At 38.7% G+C, this 20535-nt stretch overlaps 1 protein-coding gene across 1 annotated transcript; it reads right to left on the minus strand.

The window, feature by feature from the left end:
• Window positions 1-7219: 7219 nt before the first annotated feature.
• knl1 (kinetochore scaffold 1) lies at window positions 7220-20489 on the minus strand. Its single transcript, XM_044049677.1, has 33 exons — window positions 20321-20489; window positions 19391-19425; window positions 19235-19268; window positions 19092-19151; window positions 18923-19005; window positions 18771-18826; window positions 18671-18692; window positions 18541-18569; window positions 18386-18438; window positions 17585-18275; window positions 17446-17467; window positions 17268-17311; window positions 17139-17191; window positions 16440-17007; window positions 16303-16355; window positions 14618-16126; window positions 13094-14527; window positions 12191-12320; window positions 12045-12103; window positions 11853-11951; window positions 11647-11762; window positions 11314-11404; window positions 11045-11161; window positions 10855-10942; window positions 10072-10134; window positions 9947-9986; window positions 9768-9872; window positions 9469-9569; window positions 9076-9159; window positions 8801-8910; window positions 8157-8278; window positions 7940-8065; window positions 7220-7769 (listed from the first exon to the last, which is right to left on the minus strand). The coding sequence occupies exons 2-33, from the start codon at window positions 19417-19419 to the stop codon at window positions 7673-7675; spliced, it is 6288 nt and encodes a 2095-aa protein (XP_043905612.1). The 5' UTR covers window positions 19420-19425; window positions 20321-20489; the 3' UTR covers window positions 7220-7672.
• Between the last annotated feature and the right edge of the window lie 46 nt (window positions 20490-20535).

Raw genomic sequence — 20535 nt, forward strand, 5'->3', positions numbered from 1 at the left:
ATGACAGTTTTTGTTTTGGAAGAACACCTTTGGTGTATTTCTGTGGCAAAATGACAGCGCCACATACAGGCCTAACATAAAAACTACTTAAGCTTTTTATACCAAGCACCACCTGAGAAAATATTGAGCTCTTGGAAGTAACACCAACGTTAAAATACAGTGGTGAAAATAGGCTGAGCAAAGTAAGTCATTTTTAAAAAGTCTGTTGAGTTGAGTCTACGCTAATCCAACTTGACAACAGGTATTAACTGCATTGCTTCCATTAGCTGTTGGTTAGTTTGTTTATTTGTCTTTTTAATTTGCATGTGACCATTTGTGCTGCTTCAGTGTAGTTCCAGGCCTTTTGCAGTTTCCATGTGACAAATGCAAAACATCTCCTCCATCATCATCACCATCACCATCATCCCACCAAAAACAAAAACTCTGCCGTAAAAAAAACTCAGCGGGGTGTCTCTCCATCAATCACTCACTCAATCAACAAACAAATGAATAACAATCGTAGGTTTTTTTTGAGGACAAAGAGTGTGAAACTTAAAATTGAAACCAACTAAAACATTCAAGACTCAAAAGATTTACAGGAAAACTAACACCAACAATCACTTAGTTAAATATAAAGTGAATCATCGTAAAAAAAACAAAGAAAATCAGCAGAGTTGTGCTTCTTTTGTAAAGGGAAATAATGAGTTTTTGGCCCTTTTTGATGGGCATTTATTAGGAAAAGAAGAATTAGATCAACACATAAACAACAAGAGGGAGTAATCATTCCAAAGTGCCAGAGCCGTACCTAAGCGGCTGCTTCGGGCCTCCCGATTACCAGGGAGGCCACCAATAAATCTAGATATCTTTAGATAAATGTAGATATCTAAGTATTGTTGGGCTTAAGTTATTTGGTTTTATTTTGTAGTGGACTATTTGCTCGTCTAGTGCACATTCGCACATCTGTTCTAAGATTTAAAAAAACAAAGGCATTAAACTGGTTTACTTGTTTAATTCAATTCACCGCAGCAAGTTCTTCACTTTGAATAAGAAAGTGCAAATTAACGCTGCCCTCTAGGGTTAAAAAACAACAAGACTGGATGTTGACACTGGTGTGGAGTAAATAACACATTAATTCAATTTATAGTGTTACATTTGTACCAATAATAGTCATGAACCAGCTACCCCAAAGTAGTGGGAGGGGCCTCCATAAAGGCTTCTGCTGGCCCTGGATGGTACATGTAATTTCAAAATATAGATGAATACAAAACAACATTTTACTTGTGGCTGCAAAGGAAGTGTCTTGTACCTACTTGATGAAAACAGGCTCATTTCGGCTGATTAATGACTTATTGAAGTACTTTAACAAATATTTTCAGAAAAATAATTTAGTGCTGTATTACATTTTGAATATGGTGAACTTTCCCTGCACTGGGGCCTCATTTGAACATTACCAAAAAAAGCTCCAAAAATCTTATCAGGTTCTCATCCAGGGCTCCGGGGTCGCCCCATAATGTGTTAATCCCTTCCTTCCATGAACACGGGAGCGCAGGATCCTCACAGTCACAACCAATTACCGCGTGCACAAGTCTGACGGCGACCAGGCGTCCTCCGAGCTTAGTGCAATGCCAAACCTGGAACCTACGTCAGTGTCCAAAACCCTTCTTCATTCGTTATCATACTACGCAAAACTAAAGTCAAACCTCATGTGAAACTACATGTCGCAGCCTGTACATTATCAAACAATATGCAAACTAATTTCTGGAGCTGATGCAGCAAAGAATAATGAAAGGAAAATTCATTGTTTACACGCCTTTCACTAGCTGCATCGTTTCATAAAATGAAGGTATTGCCAGGTTGAAATTCTAAATGTGTTATGTGTTATTTTCTTTCAAAAACACACAATATGTGATCGCCTGACAACAAAAAGGCACATTTGTCGTTGTGGCAACTTTGGACTAATCCTACTTTTAGAAGGAAAAACTCTCCAGTGGTCTATCCATAGCATAGTTTATCAGTCAGGGTCAAGCAGGGATTTGGGCCAGGACCTCAGGGAATGCACTTAGCCAAGGTGGCTGCTGCTCCTCTGTTAGCACGGACAGGGTGTGTGGGTCAAGATGGCCCGGTCCACCCACGTCCAGCAGTCTGGACGTCCAGCCGCCACTCGTCCTCGCCCGGGCGTCGCTCCCAAAGCCTCCCACGAGGCGCATGGATGTCAAAATAGCGCCGCGTGTCAAAAGGCCACTCGGAATCTCACGCGGAAAATCGGTGTGTGAGGTGTTGAGAGAGGATCCAGGGTGAGGACAGTGAAGACATGAAGGTGACGGGAAGGACTGGGGTTTCCAGGCAACACATAAACGGATCAGCTACATTTGTTTAATGAAGAATAAAGTGTGACACCCTTTCGCTATGCTAGGTGGCAACCATAGTTCGCTAGGCTAGGTGGTTATGCTAGTATGCCCTTTATAAGCACGTCAGTATTGGAGTTTTCAGGTTGACCTATTGACTACATGCACAAAGCGTCACTTACTACGTCACTTACTACGTCCGCTAACATTCTTAACTTCCGGTCAGCTGTCACGAAGGGGAAACAAGGACTTTGCAAAGTAGCGCTAGCATTTGAAACTACTTTTAGTGGTTGTTTTAGTCATGAGGTAAGTCTGTAATTCTATTATTCGTCACTAAATCCTCTTGCTAACATTTGCAGACACAATGCTGAGAGTCAATTACATCACACACCAAAATAACTTCAGCCGTCAACCAGTTGTTAGCACAATGAGCGCCATTCCATGTCTTTCTACTGAAATAAAATCTTTTGGGGGATTTAGTGTATTTATCAAGTTCCTGAGAACAAAATTTAAATAATCATCTCATGTAAAAATGTTGAAAATCTCCTTTGTCTTTCTACCATATCATTATAAAAGCTGACAGATCATAGATTCAGTCTCCTCATGAGTCCAAAAAAAGTAAAATTTCAGTCAAACTAGGATGTTCACATGTGTTTTAAAAGTCCAGTTTTAATCAGACTACTTAAATGTGCCAAGTGTGTTTTGAAATATTTCAGACTTTAAAGCTGCAACAATCGACAGCTTATTTCTTACACTGGATTAAGATCATTTTTTTAAGAACTAGTAGTTCTAGTATTAGTAGTAGTTTCAAACCCACTGACTCCACTCGGCTCTTTGGTTTTGCTCATGTATTCATCATTTCCTGAAGGCTCAGGTGTCTACAGAGACGAAGTTAATGTTGCTTTTGTGTTCCTCCCCCGGTTCAATGTCATTTGTCCCAGCAAAAGTTAAAAAATAGATGCTTTCTGAAGCTTCTGAGACCAGCGGAGCTTGTGGAACAGCTGCTGTGGCTCCTCTGTTCCCCTGCTGAGAAGGAGCCTATTTTAACAAGCCGGACCTTTGTCTTTACCCAAGAATGACCAGAGAATGTGGCAACTCCCCAGGTCACCGTGTATGTATGTGTGTGTGTGTGTGTGTGTGTTGGTGATTAGGAAAAGGGGTGGGATGTGGCTTTGTCCTCATCATTCGCATCACTATGGGAGCACATGCCACCGGAGCTAATTACCCGCCTGCAAGCACCAATTAAAACACCCTCTAATGCCTCTTAACAAGATAACCTCAGCGACCACAGAAGGCCCACAGTGGCGCACGGCGACTGCGAGGAGTAAACGAGGAGAGTATGATAGACATTAAGAGCACGATGGAGGCGGTGGAGAGCGATGTTTCTGAACTGCTCACTCCCTTGCACCAAAGTCCATAGAGAAAAGCAGCGATTTTACAGCACAGCACACAGGAGGGGTCAATCCACTGCTGCCTCCATTACTAAAGCTCACAGTGTTATCTTGTGACTTTGGTGATCGAAATCCTTTTTTCTTTTTCTCCTAGGTGACACAAACTGACCAAACGTGACAAGAGTAGACCAGCAGCTCCTGTGTCCCCGTGACGTAAAAACGTTGATTTTCTCTATGGAGTTTGGTGCAAACAGAGAATGACCACATTTCAAAGCTGCTATCTACTGCATCTCTACCTATTGTCCTGTCCTGCTGTCCATGCCTGTTGTGGTAGATAACATAAAGTATATATAAAGAAAAAGAAAACTCACATAAGAGCTTTATTCCCACTTACTGAGTCTCTTATTGACAGAATAATGTGCCGACTTAAGAATAGATTCATTGTGTTTTACTTGTCCCGCTGGAGTCCGACACTGTTTAAACGTCTCTTTCTTTCTTTTCATGGCGACGTGAGTGAAGCTGTCACGGCTGGACTCAGACAATAATTATGATAAAACATGACCGTCAAGGCCAAAGGAAGGGAAGGGAAGGTGGAGGACAAAGGAGGAAGAAAAAAACAAACAAAGTGCTGAATGAAGGCGTTGGCCCGTTACAGCAGTGGGTGCTGGTTCACTGTAAATGAAAATTAAAGGAAGAGTTAACACAGAGTAATAATAATTCACTGTTAATGATTTCTTTGTGAGATGTTAATTTCGATAACCTTCATAAAAGATTATCGAAATACAATTCATTTAGTAATCGATTATACACACTCTGCCTTTAAAAAACAATTATTCTGCATTATTTTCATTTATTTCCGTGCTCCTGTGCGAGGTTTTGGCCCCTCCTTTAAAACATCTGGACATTTTAAATCAAGAATTCTCAAAGATTAAAACCAACACAGATACCAGGATAGAGCCTTGTGGGACTCCACATTATATTTGTCATGCTTCAGAATCTAAATTTAGGACTAGATTGAATATTTAAATGTGATTACTGTCCATATTTAATTGAAATGCATTTCTGTCTCGGGTTAAATCTTGTGTGTGTGTGTGTGTGTGTGTGGCAGGTGTTTGTGTTTTGACTCAAACACCAATAAACTCCAATCCAGCCCCGACCGTCCAAAACCAATTCTTCTTCTTCTTCTTCTTCTTCCCTCCTTCAGTGATGTCGGTGAGCGACACTGACGAGGTTACCGTGGTGAAATACTGCCTCTGGGCCCCGAGGATAAACACATTACGTGCAAGTCGCCCGGGGCCAAATGTTCCACTTTAGAGAATTAGAGCGTTTGTTGTGGTGACAATGTGTCGCCACGTAATTTCACCTAAATCTCAATTAACCGTTATATTTGTCACTCAGGAGGGGGGAGGAAACAGAGTTTCATTGTCCCGCTTATAAAGGATGACGTTTTTTTTTTTTTGCTTTTACGTACGCATAGGTAAGATTACGCTTTAGTCGCTTTTAGTGTTTGTGTTTTTAGAAAATTGGATCAACACTGACCCCATATCATGAATTTAGAAAAAAAGACTCAACTGGTCAGTTTGAATGGACGTATGGGTAAATTAACTTAAACATGAATTTTCCTGAGAAGTTAATGATCTAAGGGAAAACAGACCATAATGTACGGCACACATAAGTGCACGCCACTGTGATTGACAGCTGTCTGTTTTTCCATCCAGGTGTTTTCGTGTGCTAATCGAAAATGCACATAAATCATTTCACCATCTATCGCCACCTTGAGGGCAATGAAAATATATTAATAACCATTAACGCATATTTTAATAGTACATTATTAGAAAAACTGTTGAATGGGCCGATGTGGAATCTGTTATTGTCCGTGTACAGGAGGTAACATATTTACCTGCAGGTAATTTAATCACAGTTCTGCGAAATTTATTTTATCCTCACGTATAATCCACTTCCAAATATTTTCTATTCACACTGAAATTACCCTGACATTACACTGAATGAGATCACTGCATCCTGCTATACACATCTTTTTTCTTTTTTTACGAGCATATCGTGTTTATCATGTTTACTCAACATAGTTGTTAGATACAGTAAACGTTATAATCAGCTCATTACATAAGGATTAAAAAAAAAAAAAATGGCACAAGCAAGCAATGACTTGTGTACATACCAAACTAGATATTTCATCACTTTCAAATTGACTATAAACACAAGCTAAAAAAATTATCCGATGATAAAAAAAATGATTTGAAAAAAGTCCCTTTTGACTAGAGGATCATTTGAAATGAAATTGAGTTGACCCCTCATGCCCGAGGTCACGGCAGACCCAAATGTCACTTCAGTCAAACTTAACCCCTGCCTGGACACACTGTGTGTCCTCGATCAGGTTTGACAGCAGCTCGTTGTTCCCGGGGGGGACGGGAGGTGGAGGGAGGAACTCGTCTCCCCGCGACGGCTCACTCGAGGGTGACAGTTTGGAAGAGTCCACTTTGACCCCCTGACATCACGTTTTCAGGGGGAGTGGACAGTCACACACACACACACACCCTCTCACAGGCCGTTTGACCTTTCTAATGACTCCCGGGGACACTGTCCACGTCACACTCAGGTCTCGGCTGTTGTAGTTTTGTCTTGTGTCAGTAATTAAAGAAGCAGAGGTCGAACCGATGAGTTTCCACGGCAGCTCCTCTCCTCTCCTCTCGGGTCGTTGCTAAGAGGAATAAATCATGCTCACACTTGAACAGAGACTGGAGTGATTACAAGGCTGCACAAGTTCTGAAATGTATGAATCATCTCTTTACAAATGTAGAAAAATGGGTTAAACAGCTGAAGCTGTGAGGAGCTCAGTGATTCCAGGCTAAAAACCAGACATTTGGTTTCCATGAAGACAACAAATATTTACTACAAATAAAGTACCTTTATAATACAGTTTTTACACTTATAATTCAGTTCGAGCGTGCACTGTCCATGCTTACCCAACGGGTTCTTTTCGCGAGGTTTCCAAATCTGGGCTGCACGCATGTTGATAATTTGGAAATATACCAGAGCCTTAAGGAATTTTAAACCTGGAACAAACACTCAAATACCCCAAAGTTCATGATTCCCAGCTGGCTGCCACCATACAAACACGTAGAACCGTTTCATTTTTAACAGTCGACATGTTGCTACACTGTTATGCATTATTATCAAACTGCTATTGCTAATTGTCGCGTGGCAAGTTTGAAAAACATTAGTTGGTGAAATGAAGCACTTTTGTTTCACAATCTCATAGCGCCATCTTAAGGCTAGAAACAGAAATTCAGAGGCTGAACACTTCCTTTTTTCCCCTCAGGGAACACCTGCTGTGTAAGAAATTAATAGTGAACCTTCCATTAACTCAGTCATTTTCTTTTTCAATCACATCCACAGCAAGTAAACCTACCGACACTAAATCAACAAAAAACTCTTTAAAATTGTTTCTGAATGATCACAGATTATGTAGTAAGTGAGACAACATGGAAGAGATACAAACATTTTAATGTAAAAATCTGAAAGAGATTAAAGAATACTAATTTACAGTGGACAAAACAACAACATGGACAATATGTACATTTGTTTAACAAAGCCGGGGGAAAAAAAAATTTGTACAGTGTTCATCAGGAAACCTCTTCAACCACGTACTGAAAAATCAGCTCATGTGCGCCATCCGGTGGCACCTGTGAAAGCTGCCCTTCAAAAATTAATCAAAAAGTAACAAAATGTTAAGTGACGTTGACTATTATTGACTACAATTTAAGACTTGTTTAATTTGTCGCATTAAAATGATTTGACCAACTTTTACCCACACTGTTATCCCTTGTTGTGTTATGACGTTGTACACCGATGGAAGACAAACACGTGAATGTTACATTTATCTTTTCTTTTTCTTTTTGGATTTGTAAAAAAGTAAAAAGGCACTTTTTTTTGGTCTCAGCGGAGAAGATGCTCGTGAATCTTTTTCACAATCTTCGTCAAGACGTTCCTGGCTGGAGAAAACGATGCCACGATCTCTTTAATCTGCTGGATCCTGCAAGCCATTAAAATATCAAAACATTTGATGACTTAATTGAGGTTTTTTATGCAGCAGAAATCACTGCTATGACTGTTGCACATACTTCTACTTGGATGTTAGGAGAGTCCAAATTCACCTATATTAAAGACGGTAAGTTAGAGAAATGGCATCGGATTCGTACTTACTCTGTGTTTCCGATCATGCTTTTACAGCTCTCCACTTGAATGACACAGTGTTCATTGATCAGACTGACGGAGAAGATCACCTCAAACTTGGTACACGTCTTGAGACTGCTGAAGACAATGAGCACCCTAGAGGAAGAACACAGAATCATTTTTTTAATTCACACTTAAAACGTGCTAAATTTTGCACTCCATCTTTGAAAAATAAAAGCCGTCCTACTGCGTGTCCGAACAGCTGATGTCCAGAATACCGAGCTTCAGACCTCCCCACATTTTCAGCAGCCGCAGCTCTTCTCCGAGCAGACGACAGCGACTCACCACCAGGCTGACGTCATGGAGCAGCTGAGTCAACACAACATTATGTTTCAGTACAACTCAATATTGAGACACAGGAGCAGAAACAATTCATTGATTACTGCATTACTCGTCAAATATTGTGACTTCTTTTTTGTTTTTTTGTAATAAAAATGTGAATATTATGAGTTTTTGGGAAACAATTTGTTTTCTGACATTTTATGAACCAAAAAACAAATGAATTTATCCAAAAAAATAGATGATGAATAGATGATGATTAATAGATGATACTGTATATATAATTATTAATTGCAGCCCTATCGAATGCTTCCAAAAAAACAAAAAAATATTAAAATTACTTGTTTCAAGCAAAATTATGGCAAAAAAACCCCCAAAACCTTGAAACAAGTCAAATTATCTTAAGTATCTTCAAGTAAATAAGTAAAAAAAAAAACATGGTGTGATTAGACAAATTAAAAGTAATTTACATTAGTACAGATTTCCATTTTAAGTAGCAGTTATGGGTTTAGTAAAAAAAAAAAATAAAAAAAATAACGCTCTTGTACGAACCTCGGGCACGTGTCGTCTCGACGGGTATTTCTCCACCCAGCACGGTTGACTCTGGATGTACTGGGAGACCAGTGTGTGAACGAGGCGAGCATGACACTGCGATTTCTCATCTGAACAAAAAACAAACAATTAAACACTAAAAAGCGAGAAAATTGCCAGTGACAGCTCCATCCTCCTTAATGAAACAAAACATTAGAAAAGGTGTCACAGCTGCTGATAACAAACAGACAAACATGCATAACACAAATAAATACAAATAGTGTCATTTTTCTCACCATCGAGTTGTAGTTTGAAGTTGATCTCAGTTATTTTCCCCTCAGACTGATCATCATCATCATCACCACCACCACAGGCTCCTTCTACATCAAACAAGGAAAAAATAATAAGTCAAGTTTTTACACACTTACAAGCAATATTTATCTACTCTGTATGGATTTTCCCTGCCTTTTAGTTAAGATTTACGTGCATATATTTGAAATTAACATCCATAAAATGCAGTGTTAATTGATTTACTCAACATTGCTTGGGAATGATTTGGTTTAATTAGAATTTGTATGTTGCCATAATTGTTATGGTGACATTTTCAGCCATTTTTTGACCTTAGGGCTGATTAAGAGAATAATTTAAAATAGTTTTATGTTCAGTGAAACCGTATTATCCTAAATCACCTGTGGATTTTTCATACACCAGCTGTAGCTGCATCGTGTCGTGGAGGAAAGTGTAGACAGTGCAGTTGTCTTTCTTCTCTCCAAACTTCCATTCATTTATCCTGAAGTGAACATACATGAAAGAAGGGTATTAATGCAAGCATATTTTAAATACACTGATGGTAAAATCAGTAAACAGAAGTTAGGTCATTATGTAACTGGTATAAGCTCATGTGTGAACAACCGAGCAGTTAGGAAAGAAAAGATGTGCGTGAAAGAGCAAACACAGTTCAGCATAAAGAAAAATGAGGTGAACTCACAAGTGCAGCACGGAGACGTGGTTCTCCAGGTTACTCGTCTCAGCTCTCATCCTCTTGAGTTTGCTGGAATTCTGCTGCTTCTGCAGCTCCAGTTCAGTCATTTCTCTGTAAGAGGGGAAAAAATAAACACGAGAGAACAATGCACATCCATGAGAGAAAGAAATATTAACTCAACTCACCTTTCATTATCGGCCAAAGCTTGAGTGAGTTTCTTCATTTCTGTTAAAACAACAACAAAAAAAAACCTCAGTGGCAATCAAAGCTTGGAAAAATTCTAAACAAGTAAGTTTTTATGACACGTTACCTTCCTGCTGTGACTTCAGACTCGGTTTGTCTAATAAACCTTTGTCTTCAACTGTGACGAGTTCTATAGAAGGAGGAAAAAAACTGTTATCAGACTGTATAACACCGGCACTGTGATATTCTTCTTGCATACATTTATATTGATGTTGTTTTGTTTTGTTTTTATTTTAAGGGTCTGTTAATGATATCACAATCAATCCATCGATACTGATACCAATGCGATAGTCATTTTTAGACGTTTTCAACTATGAAGCAATTAACACATTCAAAGACACAATTATCATCCAATCGTGTAACAAATACTCATCTCCCATAAAGAAGAAATAAACAGTGCACAATATGACTCAGCTAAAATGCTGTTGCTGATTTTTATTTACACTTTTAGTCTGTGAACAGTGAAGTATGTGATATATAGGACTTTTGGATTGTATCAGAGTTTAGGTTTTTATTTGTCCGATATCCTATCCAGAGATTTTGAACAGTATTGGACCAATACCGAGTATGATAGCGACTCATCCCCTAATATTTTTTTTATTATACTTTCCTAACTTTATTACTTCTTTTATATCCTATTTTATTTGTATTTAACCCTTTTGCTGCTGTAACTAAAGATTTTCCCCAGTGTGGGGATCAACAAAGTCAAATCTAATTTAATCTAAAGCCTTTTCACTGACTTCTCCACCTGTAATTTTCCACTCTGTGTGAATGGATTTATATAAACTATACTGGTGGCTATAAAAAGCATCACAACCTGAACATCCCATTTCCCCCTCTATCAACCTACCTGATTCCAATTCACAAATACAGTCATCAAGACTCTTTATCATTTCATCTGCTTGGGCAATCGTTTCTCTCAACCTCTGTTGCTCCTCCTGGGGCAACAAAAAAAAAAGAAAACAAAAATGACCAATTACCATCTAGGTTTAGAACAAAATAGTGTCCAAATAAATAAACGCCTGTGTGAGGACTCTTACCAGATTAGTCTGCACAAGATTGGAGTAGAGGACCTCCTTCATCTCGTGAGACTTAGCTTTGCTCATCTTCCTGAAGAAGTTGTTTCTCACTTTCAAGGTCGCGCCAAAGGATTTGAGCTGTGGATTCAAATAAGGAGTGAATAATTGAATATTAATCAAAAACTTAATTAATCTAAACTGAATCCACTTTGTAATTGTGACTTTCTTTGGTATAATAATAATAATAATAATAATAATAATAATAATAATGATACAATATTCATGAATACCTCTTTCTCTGAAGAATTTCTCATCTCTTCCCACAAAGCTTTGTTAACCATCTTAAGAGGTTTGTCAAGGTCCCGCATTCGCACTTTCAGCCTGTGGGGGAAAAAAAAAAAATTGTTTAAAGGACAGCATTTCCAGAGAAACATTGAAGATTCTGTTTTGAATTCATTATATACACATTAATAGACTTCTCATGCCAAGGCCAGTTTTATCCTAGCAGTTACTATCATTACTGGAAGACTGCCATGAATAAAAACAGTGGTTTACTCCTTAAAAAGCTGTACAAAATAAATAAATAAAAAATACATATACAGACTGAAGTTTGGTGTACATACCCTTCCACTTTCTCTGTAAGGTTTAGGACATCCATCTCGTACGCCATCTGTTTAGGGCGGCTGATGTGTCGGTCCTTCAGTAAGTCAATCGGTGTGTGTTCAGTATCCGACAAAAGCTGTATGAACAAATAAAAGAAAAAAAGTCATGTTATAACAGTTTACTGTTGATAAAGTGTCATTTGTGATATAATAAAAGCTGAACCTACCTTTCCGGGGAGGATGCTCTGTCGAGGATTATGAATGACAAAGTCTATGTTGAAGAGTTTGAAGAACTCCAGCACTGTGATGGAGCCATTGTCCAATTTCTGCAATCAAAATATAGGAAAAGGTGTTAAATAAGTAGCAATTGGGAAATGCATTTTTTACTTGTATGTGCATAAAATTTTCCATAAATATACCTTTTGTGCATCACATGTATAGTCTTCAAGCTGAGATTCAAAAAGACTTTGTTTAAAGGCTGGGGAAATAAAAAAATAATAATTATTGAATAAGTTTGATTTTATTCCTACAAAACATAAAAGTAAAAAGTCTCTCCATCACTTACTTGACTCAAATGTAGCCTCACACCTGATAGAGGCTGTGTGACTACTGCTGGAGCAATCGGTGGTTTGTGTGGTTGTGTTTGGAGCTGCAGTTGTGTTACCGTCCCCCTCCACAATATGAGACTGTAGTTCCTGATGAAAACAAACAAAGAAATTCCAACACAACAGCATTAAGGAATAGGACACTGTTAAATTCTTTGTTAAAGCCAAACCTTTAAGTCTACCGTGCCATCAAAAGACAAGTGTATTTATTTTAAATTTCATAATAGAAACACTGGAAAACATTCACTTATAAGCTTTAAACATATACAATACATTTCAAAATAAAAGCCCAATTAGGAACAATTGTGTTCTATGGGTCATTGTAGACAACGCATGTTGTTGCAAAGGGGTGGAACATTCCAGGTACATTTCCAGAAACTCCATGGGATTGGGAACTTTAATTCAACAATCCTGGGAATATTCCAAATTAGAAAATTTCCATGGGAATTTATGGGAGTTTTTGCAAACCTAACACAAACTGAATTGTGCTGGACAATGCCAAGATTACATGAAAAGAGTCGCTGAATATTTAGTTGGTAAGAAATGAACATTTTAATTGTTTTAATGACAGCAAAAAACATGGAATGTTTTGAATAGGATCCAATCATAAAACAGATTATTTGTAAAAATGTGATAAATATGCTCATAAATAAATAAATGACTCTGTCATTATGGGAGAACTTAAAATCCTGTTATAATATAATAATAATAATAATGAAGATAATAATATATTCACACACATATAATATAGACACTGTTGATTAAAAAGTATTAATTTGTTCATGCTTGCCTTAGCTTAATAGCTTTGCTTCTGTTGTGTTGTCTGTTTCTGATGTGCTATATAAACAAATAATTTTACTTACCATGTCAGTGGCATCATGGCTGCTCTGAGTGGATGCTTTCCTTCTCTTCTGACCTGCCACATTGTTTTCATCTATGTGCATCGGTCTCTTTACTCCTTGGACAGCACCAATGATGTCCTCTTTAAATATGTCTTCCTCTATGAGCTCGTCGATGTTAAAATCCCTCTCTTTATCAGCAGTTTTCTGGGGACTCCTCACGTCCAGAATTTCTGACATGTCCTCACAGATTCCGAGCTCTTCATCAAAAATATCTCTCACGTCATTGTCCAAGTTTCTCAGTTGACCTGTGACGTTAACTGCCATCGTTCTTGTGGACTCCACAGAAGAATTCACCTTCTTGGGATTGTTGGCGCTGCTTCTTTGGGGGAGTTTCGGCTTAAAGCCTCCCATTGAGATTCTCGACATGAGTTTAGTTTTCAAGTTGAAAGGAGTGGTGGCAGCCGACACTTCTCCTGCTTGGTTGTGACCCTGTCCTTGTGCAATATCTTGAGGGTTTTCCAAAGCCATTTCCAGTTCAGGTTCAACTGCAATCTTAGATTTGTTCTCTGAGGTTTTGTCCAAGTCATGGTCCAACTGGGGTAATGGTGTTATGCAGCTTTCTGCTGTCAAAGTATCAGGAGCTGAGTTTATAATGTGGCTCAAACGCCTTGCTTTTGACTGGAGATCTGCTAAACTCATTCTTCTGGACCTGCGTGAATATAATGCATCGGCAACTTGGTCAACGGCGGCAGGGGGTAAACCTTTCATCTCCTGCGACGAGGAGGAAGTTGGTTCATTTCTTGCTTTAGATTCTTTCTTGGTCATTTCATTTGAGTCAATGCATTCGGGGAAGTTGCAAGACTCTACTGCTTCACTGCTTTGTTGTGAAGTTGCATTTGTTTGCTTCTCGAGGTCACAACTGGGGTCAGGACCTTGTGCTAAAGAAAGTGAGACATCATCTGCATGGGTGTGTCCAAAAACATGACCTGTATGACCTTCAGTCATGTCCATGCTGACATCAACTTCTGGACAGTCTGTCATGGTTTTATTTGGTGACTTTTCCACGTCAGTTGGAACAAAACCTTGCGCTACATTTAAAGCATCCTCATCAAGCTTTTGCATTTGCATACCAACACCTTCTAGAGGGCCCTGCAGAGCAGGAGTAACTCGTTTGAGTGGATTAGCCCAGGATCCACTTGTCCTAGACAGGGAATTTTTAAATCCTGAATCCAGGTCACGTGCAGACATAGATTTGCTTCTTTGTGTTGTCTTTTCAGGCAAACTTAAATCCATGTTTCTATGACTGAATGTAAAATTTAGTCCTTGGTTTGGAAGAAATAAATCCAATTTGTGGGAGATATTTACAGAGGGACCATGGGTCCCCATTGTAGCTGCATCATCTCTGGAAGACCACGCAGTTTCCTTGTTGTAGTTGTCTTCAGCATCGATCTTGACCTGAGAGAGTGATGAGAAAATTAGCTTTCAATTTCAATTAAAGATTTTGCATTCATAGACACAATCAAAAAAAAAGAAAACTTCTTTCACCTTTGCACATGATCGAGGTTCTTCACTGATCTGCAGCTGTGAGGTCATCTCTCCTTTCTTCAAATCGCCTCTTAGGGGATACACGTCATGTGTGGGAAGAAGACACTGGGAAGGAACATCTGTATATGCGATTCCCACAATTTGGTCTGTTTGAAACTCAGTCATATCCATGTTTACATCATCATCAGGACAGATTGTACTGGAGTCTCCGATGTGAAAGGACGGTGCAGCTGTGGATGTCAATTTTGTACCCACAAGGTCAACACTCTTGACTTCTGTGAGGACACTATTGAATTCTGGATCCCAAACATGTGCTGATGAAGATCTGCCTTTAGACAGACAAACTTCCCGTTTCTTCATTGGAGAAAGATCTGGATCTGAGCCTAAATTGTTGGCAATATTAACAGTCAGGCACTTTGTCATATCCATACCTGCATCATGGACATCGAACCTTATTGTTTTGTCTTTTGGAGGAGGAAGAACTGGATCTACGTCCCTTTTCTTCATGGGAGGATTAAGTGTATCTGAGCCTAAACTGTTGGCAATATTTACAGTCAGACACTGGGTCATATCCATTCCTGCATCTTGGACATCAAACCTCATTGTTTTATCTTTTTGAGGAGCAAGAACTGGATCCGAGCCTAAACTATTAGCAATATTTACAGTGAGGCACTTTGTCATATCCATACCTGCATCATGGACATCGAACCTTATTGTTTTGTCTTTTGGAGGAGGAAGAACTGGATCTACGTCCCTTTTCTTCATGGGAGGATTAAGTGTATCTGAGCCTAAACTGTTGGCAATATTTACAGTCAGACACTGGGTCATATCCATTCCTGCATCATGGACATCAAACCTCACCGTTTTATCTTTTGTAGGAGGAAGAACTGGATCTACTTCCTGTTTATTCAGTGGAGAAAGAACGGAATCTGAGCCTAAATTGTTGGCAATATTAACTGTGAGGCACTTTGTCATATCCATACCTGCATCATGGACATCAAACCTCATTGTTTTATCACTTGTAGCAAGAGCTTGATCTAATTCCTGTTTCTTCAAGGAGGGATTAAGTGAATCCGGGCCTAAGTTGTTGGCAATATTAACAGTCAGGCACTGGGTCATATCCATTCCTGCATTGTGGACATCAAACCTCATCGTTTTATCTTTTGGAGAAAGGACCGGATCCGAGCCTAAACTGTTGGCAATATTTACAGTGAGGCAGTTCGTCATATCCATACCAGCATCATGGACATCAAACCTAATGGTTCTATCTTTTGCAGGAGGAAGAACTGGATCCAAGCCTAAACTGTTGGCAATGTTTACAGTTAGACACTGGGTCATATCCATACCCGCGTCGTGGACATTGAACATCACCGTTTTGTCTTTGCAAGGTAAAAAGTTCTGGTTTGATGGCATGTTTAAATCACTGCCGATGTGGACAGTGTGACTCCGTGTCACATCCATGCAGGTATCGTCTGCTGCTTTGTGGTTGTAGACGTTATCAGCATCAAACTGGGGAAAGAAACCCAGAGAAGAAATCACTACAATTCAATTAATTTTTTGTTTTTCAGAAGATGTGATAAAGCCAGAAAAATGACTACACATGCCAAACAGTGTAATTTTGAATACTGTTGTATAATTGTGATGTATAATCCATTCTAGGAACTTGTAGTGAATAGTTTACCCACCTGAAGTCTCTGCTGCTTTGTCTTTAAAGAGTGCTTCAATGAGGTCTCCACGCCTAGTGATAAATTGAATTACAAGCAAATTAGCAAACACAATAAAGGACAACAATTCCATTTCCTTTTGAGGGTTAGTGGTTTACCTGTATTATTATTATTATTATTATGAGATGATCTCCGTGCCTCACTGTTCTTTTGCCCTGAAGTCAGCTCAGCTTTCTTCAGACTTTCACTCTGTGAATACATGTCTTGTGTGGGAAAAAGGAAATTAAAAGGATCGTCTGAATCCGCCATCTCTATAATGCGGCCTGTTTGAGATTCAGTTATATCCATGCCCATGTCCTTTTCAGGACTGACTGCACTGCGAGCAGATGAGCAGCTCCTGCTTGTATCCACCAATCGATTGGCTTTACCGACATCAGCCCTTGGTGTTTTATGGTGGGAGAATCGGTTGTTTGTGTTGCTAGTTTCTTTAAATGATGGTGCAGTAGATGGCACTGCTCTTTTAATCATAGGATTCATACTAAGGCCAGTTGGTTTAGAGAGACCTGACAGGGAGTTCTTAAATCCTGAATCCAGACCATCAGCTGATGCTTTCTGAGGAGCCAAAGAACCACGGGAAATGTTGATAGTGTGACTTTGAGTCATGTCCATGAACTCATCATCTGCACTAAACATGATTGTTTTCTCTTCTCTGGCAAAAAAGTTGGCCTGAGGAGGAAAAGCACACCTGTTATCTTAACACTTTAAAAACAATACTAATGCACAACTTCAACTTATATATGGTGAAAAAACTGATGCTTCTCTTGTGGCCAGTTTTTAAAAGTAATTAAAAATCTCACCTTGTGCCTTTGATGAGAAGCATTTAGAGAATGATTCTTCAGGGACGCTGCATCTAAATGTGGGAATTTATATTTGTTTACATTTGTTTTTGAAATTGTTCAAACAAAAATGTTAATTCTCCAACATACCTGACATTTTTCCTTTGCCGTCTTCAATCAGAATCTTTTGGACCCTTCGGACAAGAAATGAATACATTTTTAATTGTGTCTCCTCATTTCATTTTAAACTTGACACATTTTATTTAAAATTTAACTCAAACATCGTCATTTCAACTGATAAACCAAGTAAGAGAAAATGTAAGCTCACCTTGTGTCAGTAGTTGCAACTGCTGTGAAAAAGATTGGACAAATGTTACATAATATTATTGACATGAACACCCAGAAAGAGACAATCTGAACATTATAAAAAAAATCAAGCCAAGATGAGTCAAATGAAATGCCAGTACCTTTAGGGTCAGAGCTGGTCTTTGTCATCGCTGTCATTTGTGAAACTCTTCTGTCAGTGTGGACATACATGTCTTCTGTGGGAAAAAGACACTGGAATGGATCATCAGTGCCAGTGAATCCCAGGATGCGGCCCGTTTGAACTTCAGTCAAGTTCATGCTCACGTTGTCGTCCGGACACAGCACACTTTCATAAGACGCCTGCCCAGTTTTTCTGGATGCATTCAGTGACTTCTCCATCACAGATGGGACTGAAGCTGGAAGCCGATTCTCTTTGTCCACATCAGCCTTTTTTTCTTTGATATGGGCGAGGGAACAGGTTGACTCAACAGCGGCCGACGAGGAGGGGCCACCGGATTTAGAGAGACTTGCAAGGAAATCCTCGAATCCTGGATCAAAACTGGGTAGTGTCGAGGGTACATTTCTCTTTTGAACATTTAAATCCATGTGTCTGGGTAGTGAAACCGTACCATTCATCAGGTTGACAGTATGACTAAGGGTCATGTCCATCGATGCATCATCTGCAGCGAACATCACCATCTTTTCTCCACCAGAGGGTAAAGCATCATCTGCGAGGAACTCTCCGTAACTGGCAAAGTTTATAGTTTGACTGTGGGTCATGTCCATGAACGCATCGTCTGAGGAAAATACCACTGTTTTCTCCCCAAAACCTTCCACTGTATCAAAGCGGACCTGGTGAATTTGATTACAATCAACAGTCAATAAATATAAAACTGTTGAACATTATTATACAGCAGTATAATACTTTAATACATACAATTACAACTCAAGGAAAAGCTTACCTTATCCTGTTGCTGTAACCCATGTAGAGGAGCATTCAAGAGGGTTTCCATTGCTAAAATTGGAGAGTTGAATTTTGTATGGGTCATCCTTAGTACGGGTAACTGTACATACATTTAATACACATAGTTTTAAACATAAAAATATATATCTTTACCTTGACTCCCATCTTCTGCCCCTGGGAACCTTAGGTACAGGAAATGTTTAAAGGTTATGAAGGCAAATTTTAAAATCACCATTTAACACAGCTAGATTTTATAAAGCTTGAAAGGCTTTAGTCGTCTTACCTGTTTTGTGTGGTTGCCCCTGCTACAGAATAACAGAGAAAAGATATTAAAATGCAGTTTGAATCATAAATAAATTTGTAATTGTTACTTCATTACATACTTGCTATCATTAATTCTTGCAGGGGGCTTCGGGTGGGAGAGGCATTTTTCACGTCCCTGTAGCAATACAAGATAAAGAATCAATTTGAGAATGAAACAATGGTGTATTTGCATATAAGGAGTTGAATAATACTGATTTAACAAGAGTCTCACTTTGAAAACAGAAGGACATCATTGGCGGGAGCAAAACTGACTCTTCTTGATGGCCTTTTTTCCACAGGTTTGGCACATTCCTCCTTATTCAAAGTTAGAATAATATAAAAATTACTTAAAATGTAAATATAGATATCATTATGGCTCTGAGGAAGAAATCTCCATTTACCAAATTTGTTTGTTGCTCAGGATCAGGGAATGCGGTTGACTTGCGTGGTGCTTTTAAAATCTGAAATTAAAAAAGACACTGTAATGCATATGGTTCGTATTTATTCATTTACAGATAAATGTGTGTGTGTATGTAACACTGACGGAAATGCGCCGCCTGGAGAATCCACTGGTTTCACTGGAAGACATAACATGAAATACAGATAAAGTCTAGTGTATGTGGCCCTAGAATCATAATAACCTTAACACAAAGACAGTACATATAACTGCTGTATATAACAATAACAACACTTTACTCACTCATTTTTGGCAAGCTCCTGGGGCTCCATCTTTAACTGTGAAAATATGAAAAACACACAAGTTTAATCCTGGGTTTAAAGGTTGTTTTTTTTCCCATCAGCAGCTTTACCTGGGTTAAATCCTTAGTCAACCTTCTAATTTACATTAACATACAGTAATGTAAGATTTTGATTTTAAATGTCTCGTTTTATCCACAAGCAAAGAAATCAGAAAATATTACCAGTTAAGAAGTTTTAATTATTTAGAAAAACACTAAAATGTATCAATTGATTATAAAAAAATGTACGATTAATTTAGTAATTGATTAATCGTTGCAGTCCGTGTTTTTTTTTTTTATTAATCAGCAGCATGACAATGAGCTCTGACACACAGAGTCATAAGTGAACATCTTGAAATTGACAAAAGAATCTGAGATTAGAAGACACACTGAGACTGTAAATCCAAAGCATAATTATGGCAAATTCTCCAAAATCATATACTGGTACAATCTACCAACAAGGTGCAGGTTTCCTGAAATATTAATTTCGTATTATTCTTGTTGTTTATTGCATTTTATATAAATTAATAAATAAAAACTACTAATGGTATGATAATAACTGCCGAGTGTCTGTCACACGCTCTCTGACAAAAAGGCAAATCATTATCTGGCAATAATAGAATTGATACTGCAGACACAGATAACGCGTTAAGAAATTGGCTGGACATGAATGTTTGTCAACAAACGCTATTTTTTAAAAACTACTATTTTAGTAAAACAAATAATGCATGGCTGCTGCATATCTCCCCCGTTTAATAGAGCAGAAACAAACAAACAAAAAGGTTAAAACACGGTTTTAAAGTGCACTTTATTTAATTGATGCTAACGCTAGTGTTAGCATACCATTGACAACACGAACAACAAAACGAGAGAATGACAGCAGCAGCACGTACCTTGTTGCTGTGACGAGTTCACTCCTCCTGTACTAGAACGGCAGAGTTCGTACTTAATTTATGTCTTATTTACTATTTTTTAAAACATATTCTTTCCATGCTGTGTATTTTTAGCAGGGCCGCCTCGCAAGGTTGCTGTGAGCTGAGGCTAACGTCAACGAGCGTCGAAGAAAACGTCTGGAGTTTTGAATTTAGCCGCCCACGCGCATGCGCAG

Source organism: Solea senegalensis, linkage group LG17 (genome assembly GCF_019176455.1).
Source record: "Solea senegalensis isolate Sse05_10M linkage group LG17, IFAPA_SoseM_1, whole genome shotgun sequence".
Lineage (NCBI taxonomy): Eukaryota > Metazoa > Chordata > Actinopteri > Pleuronectiformes > Soleidae > Solea > Solea senegalensis.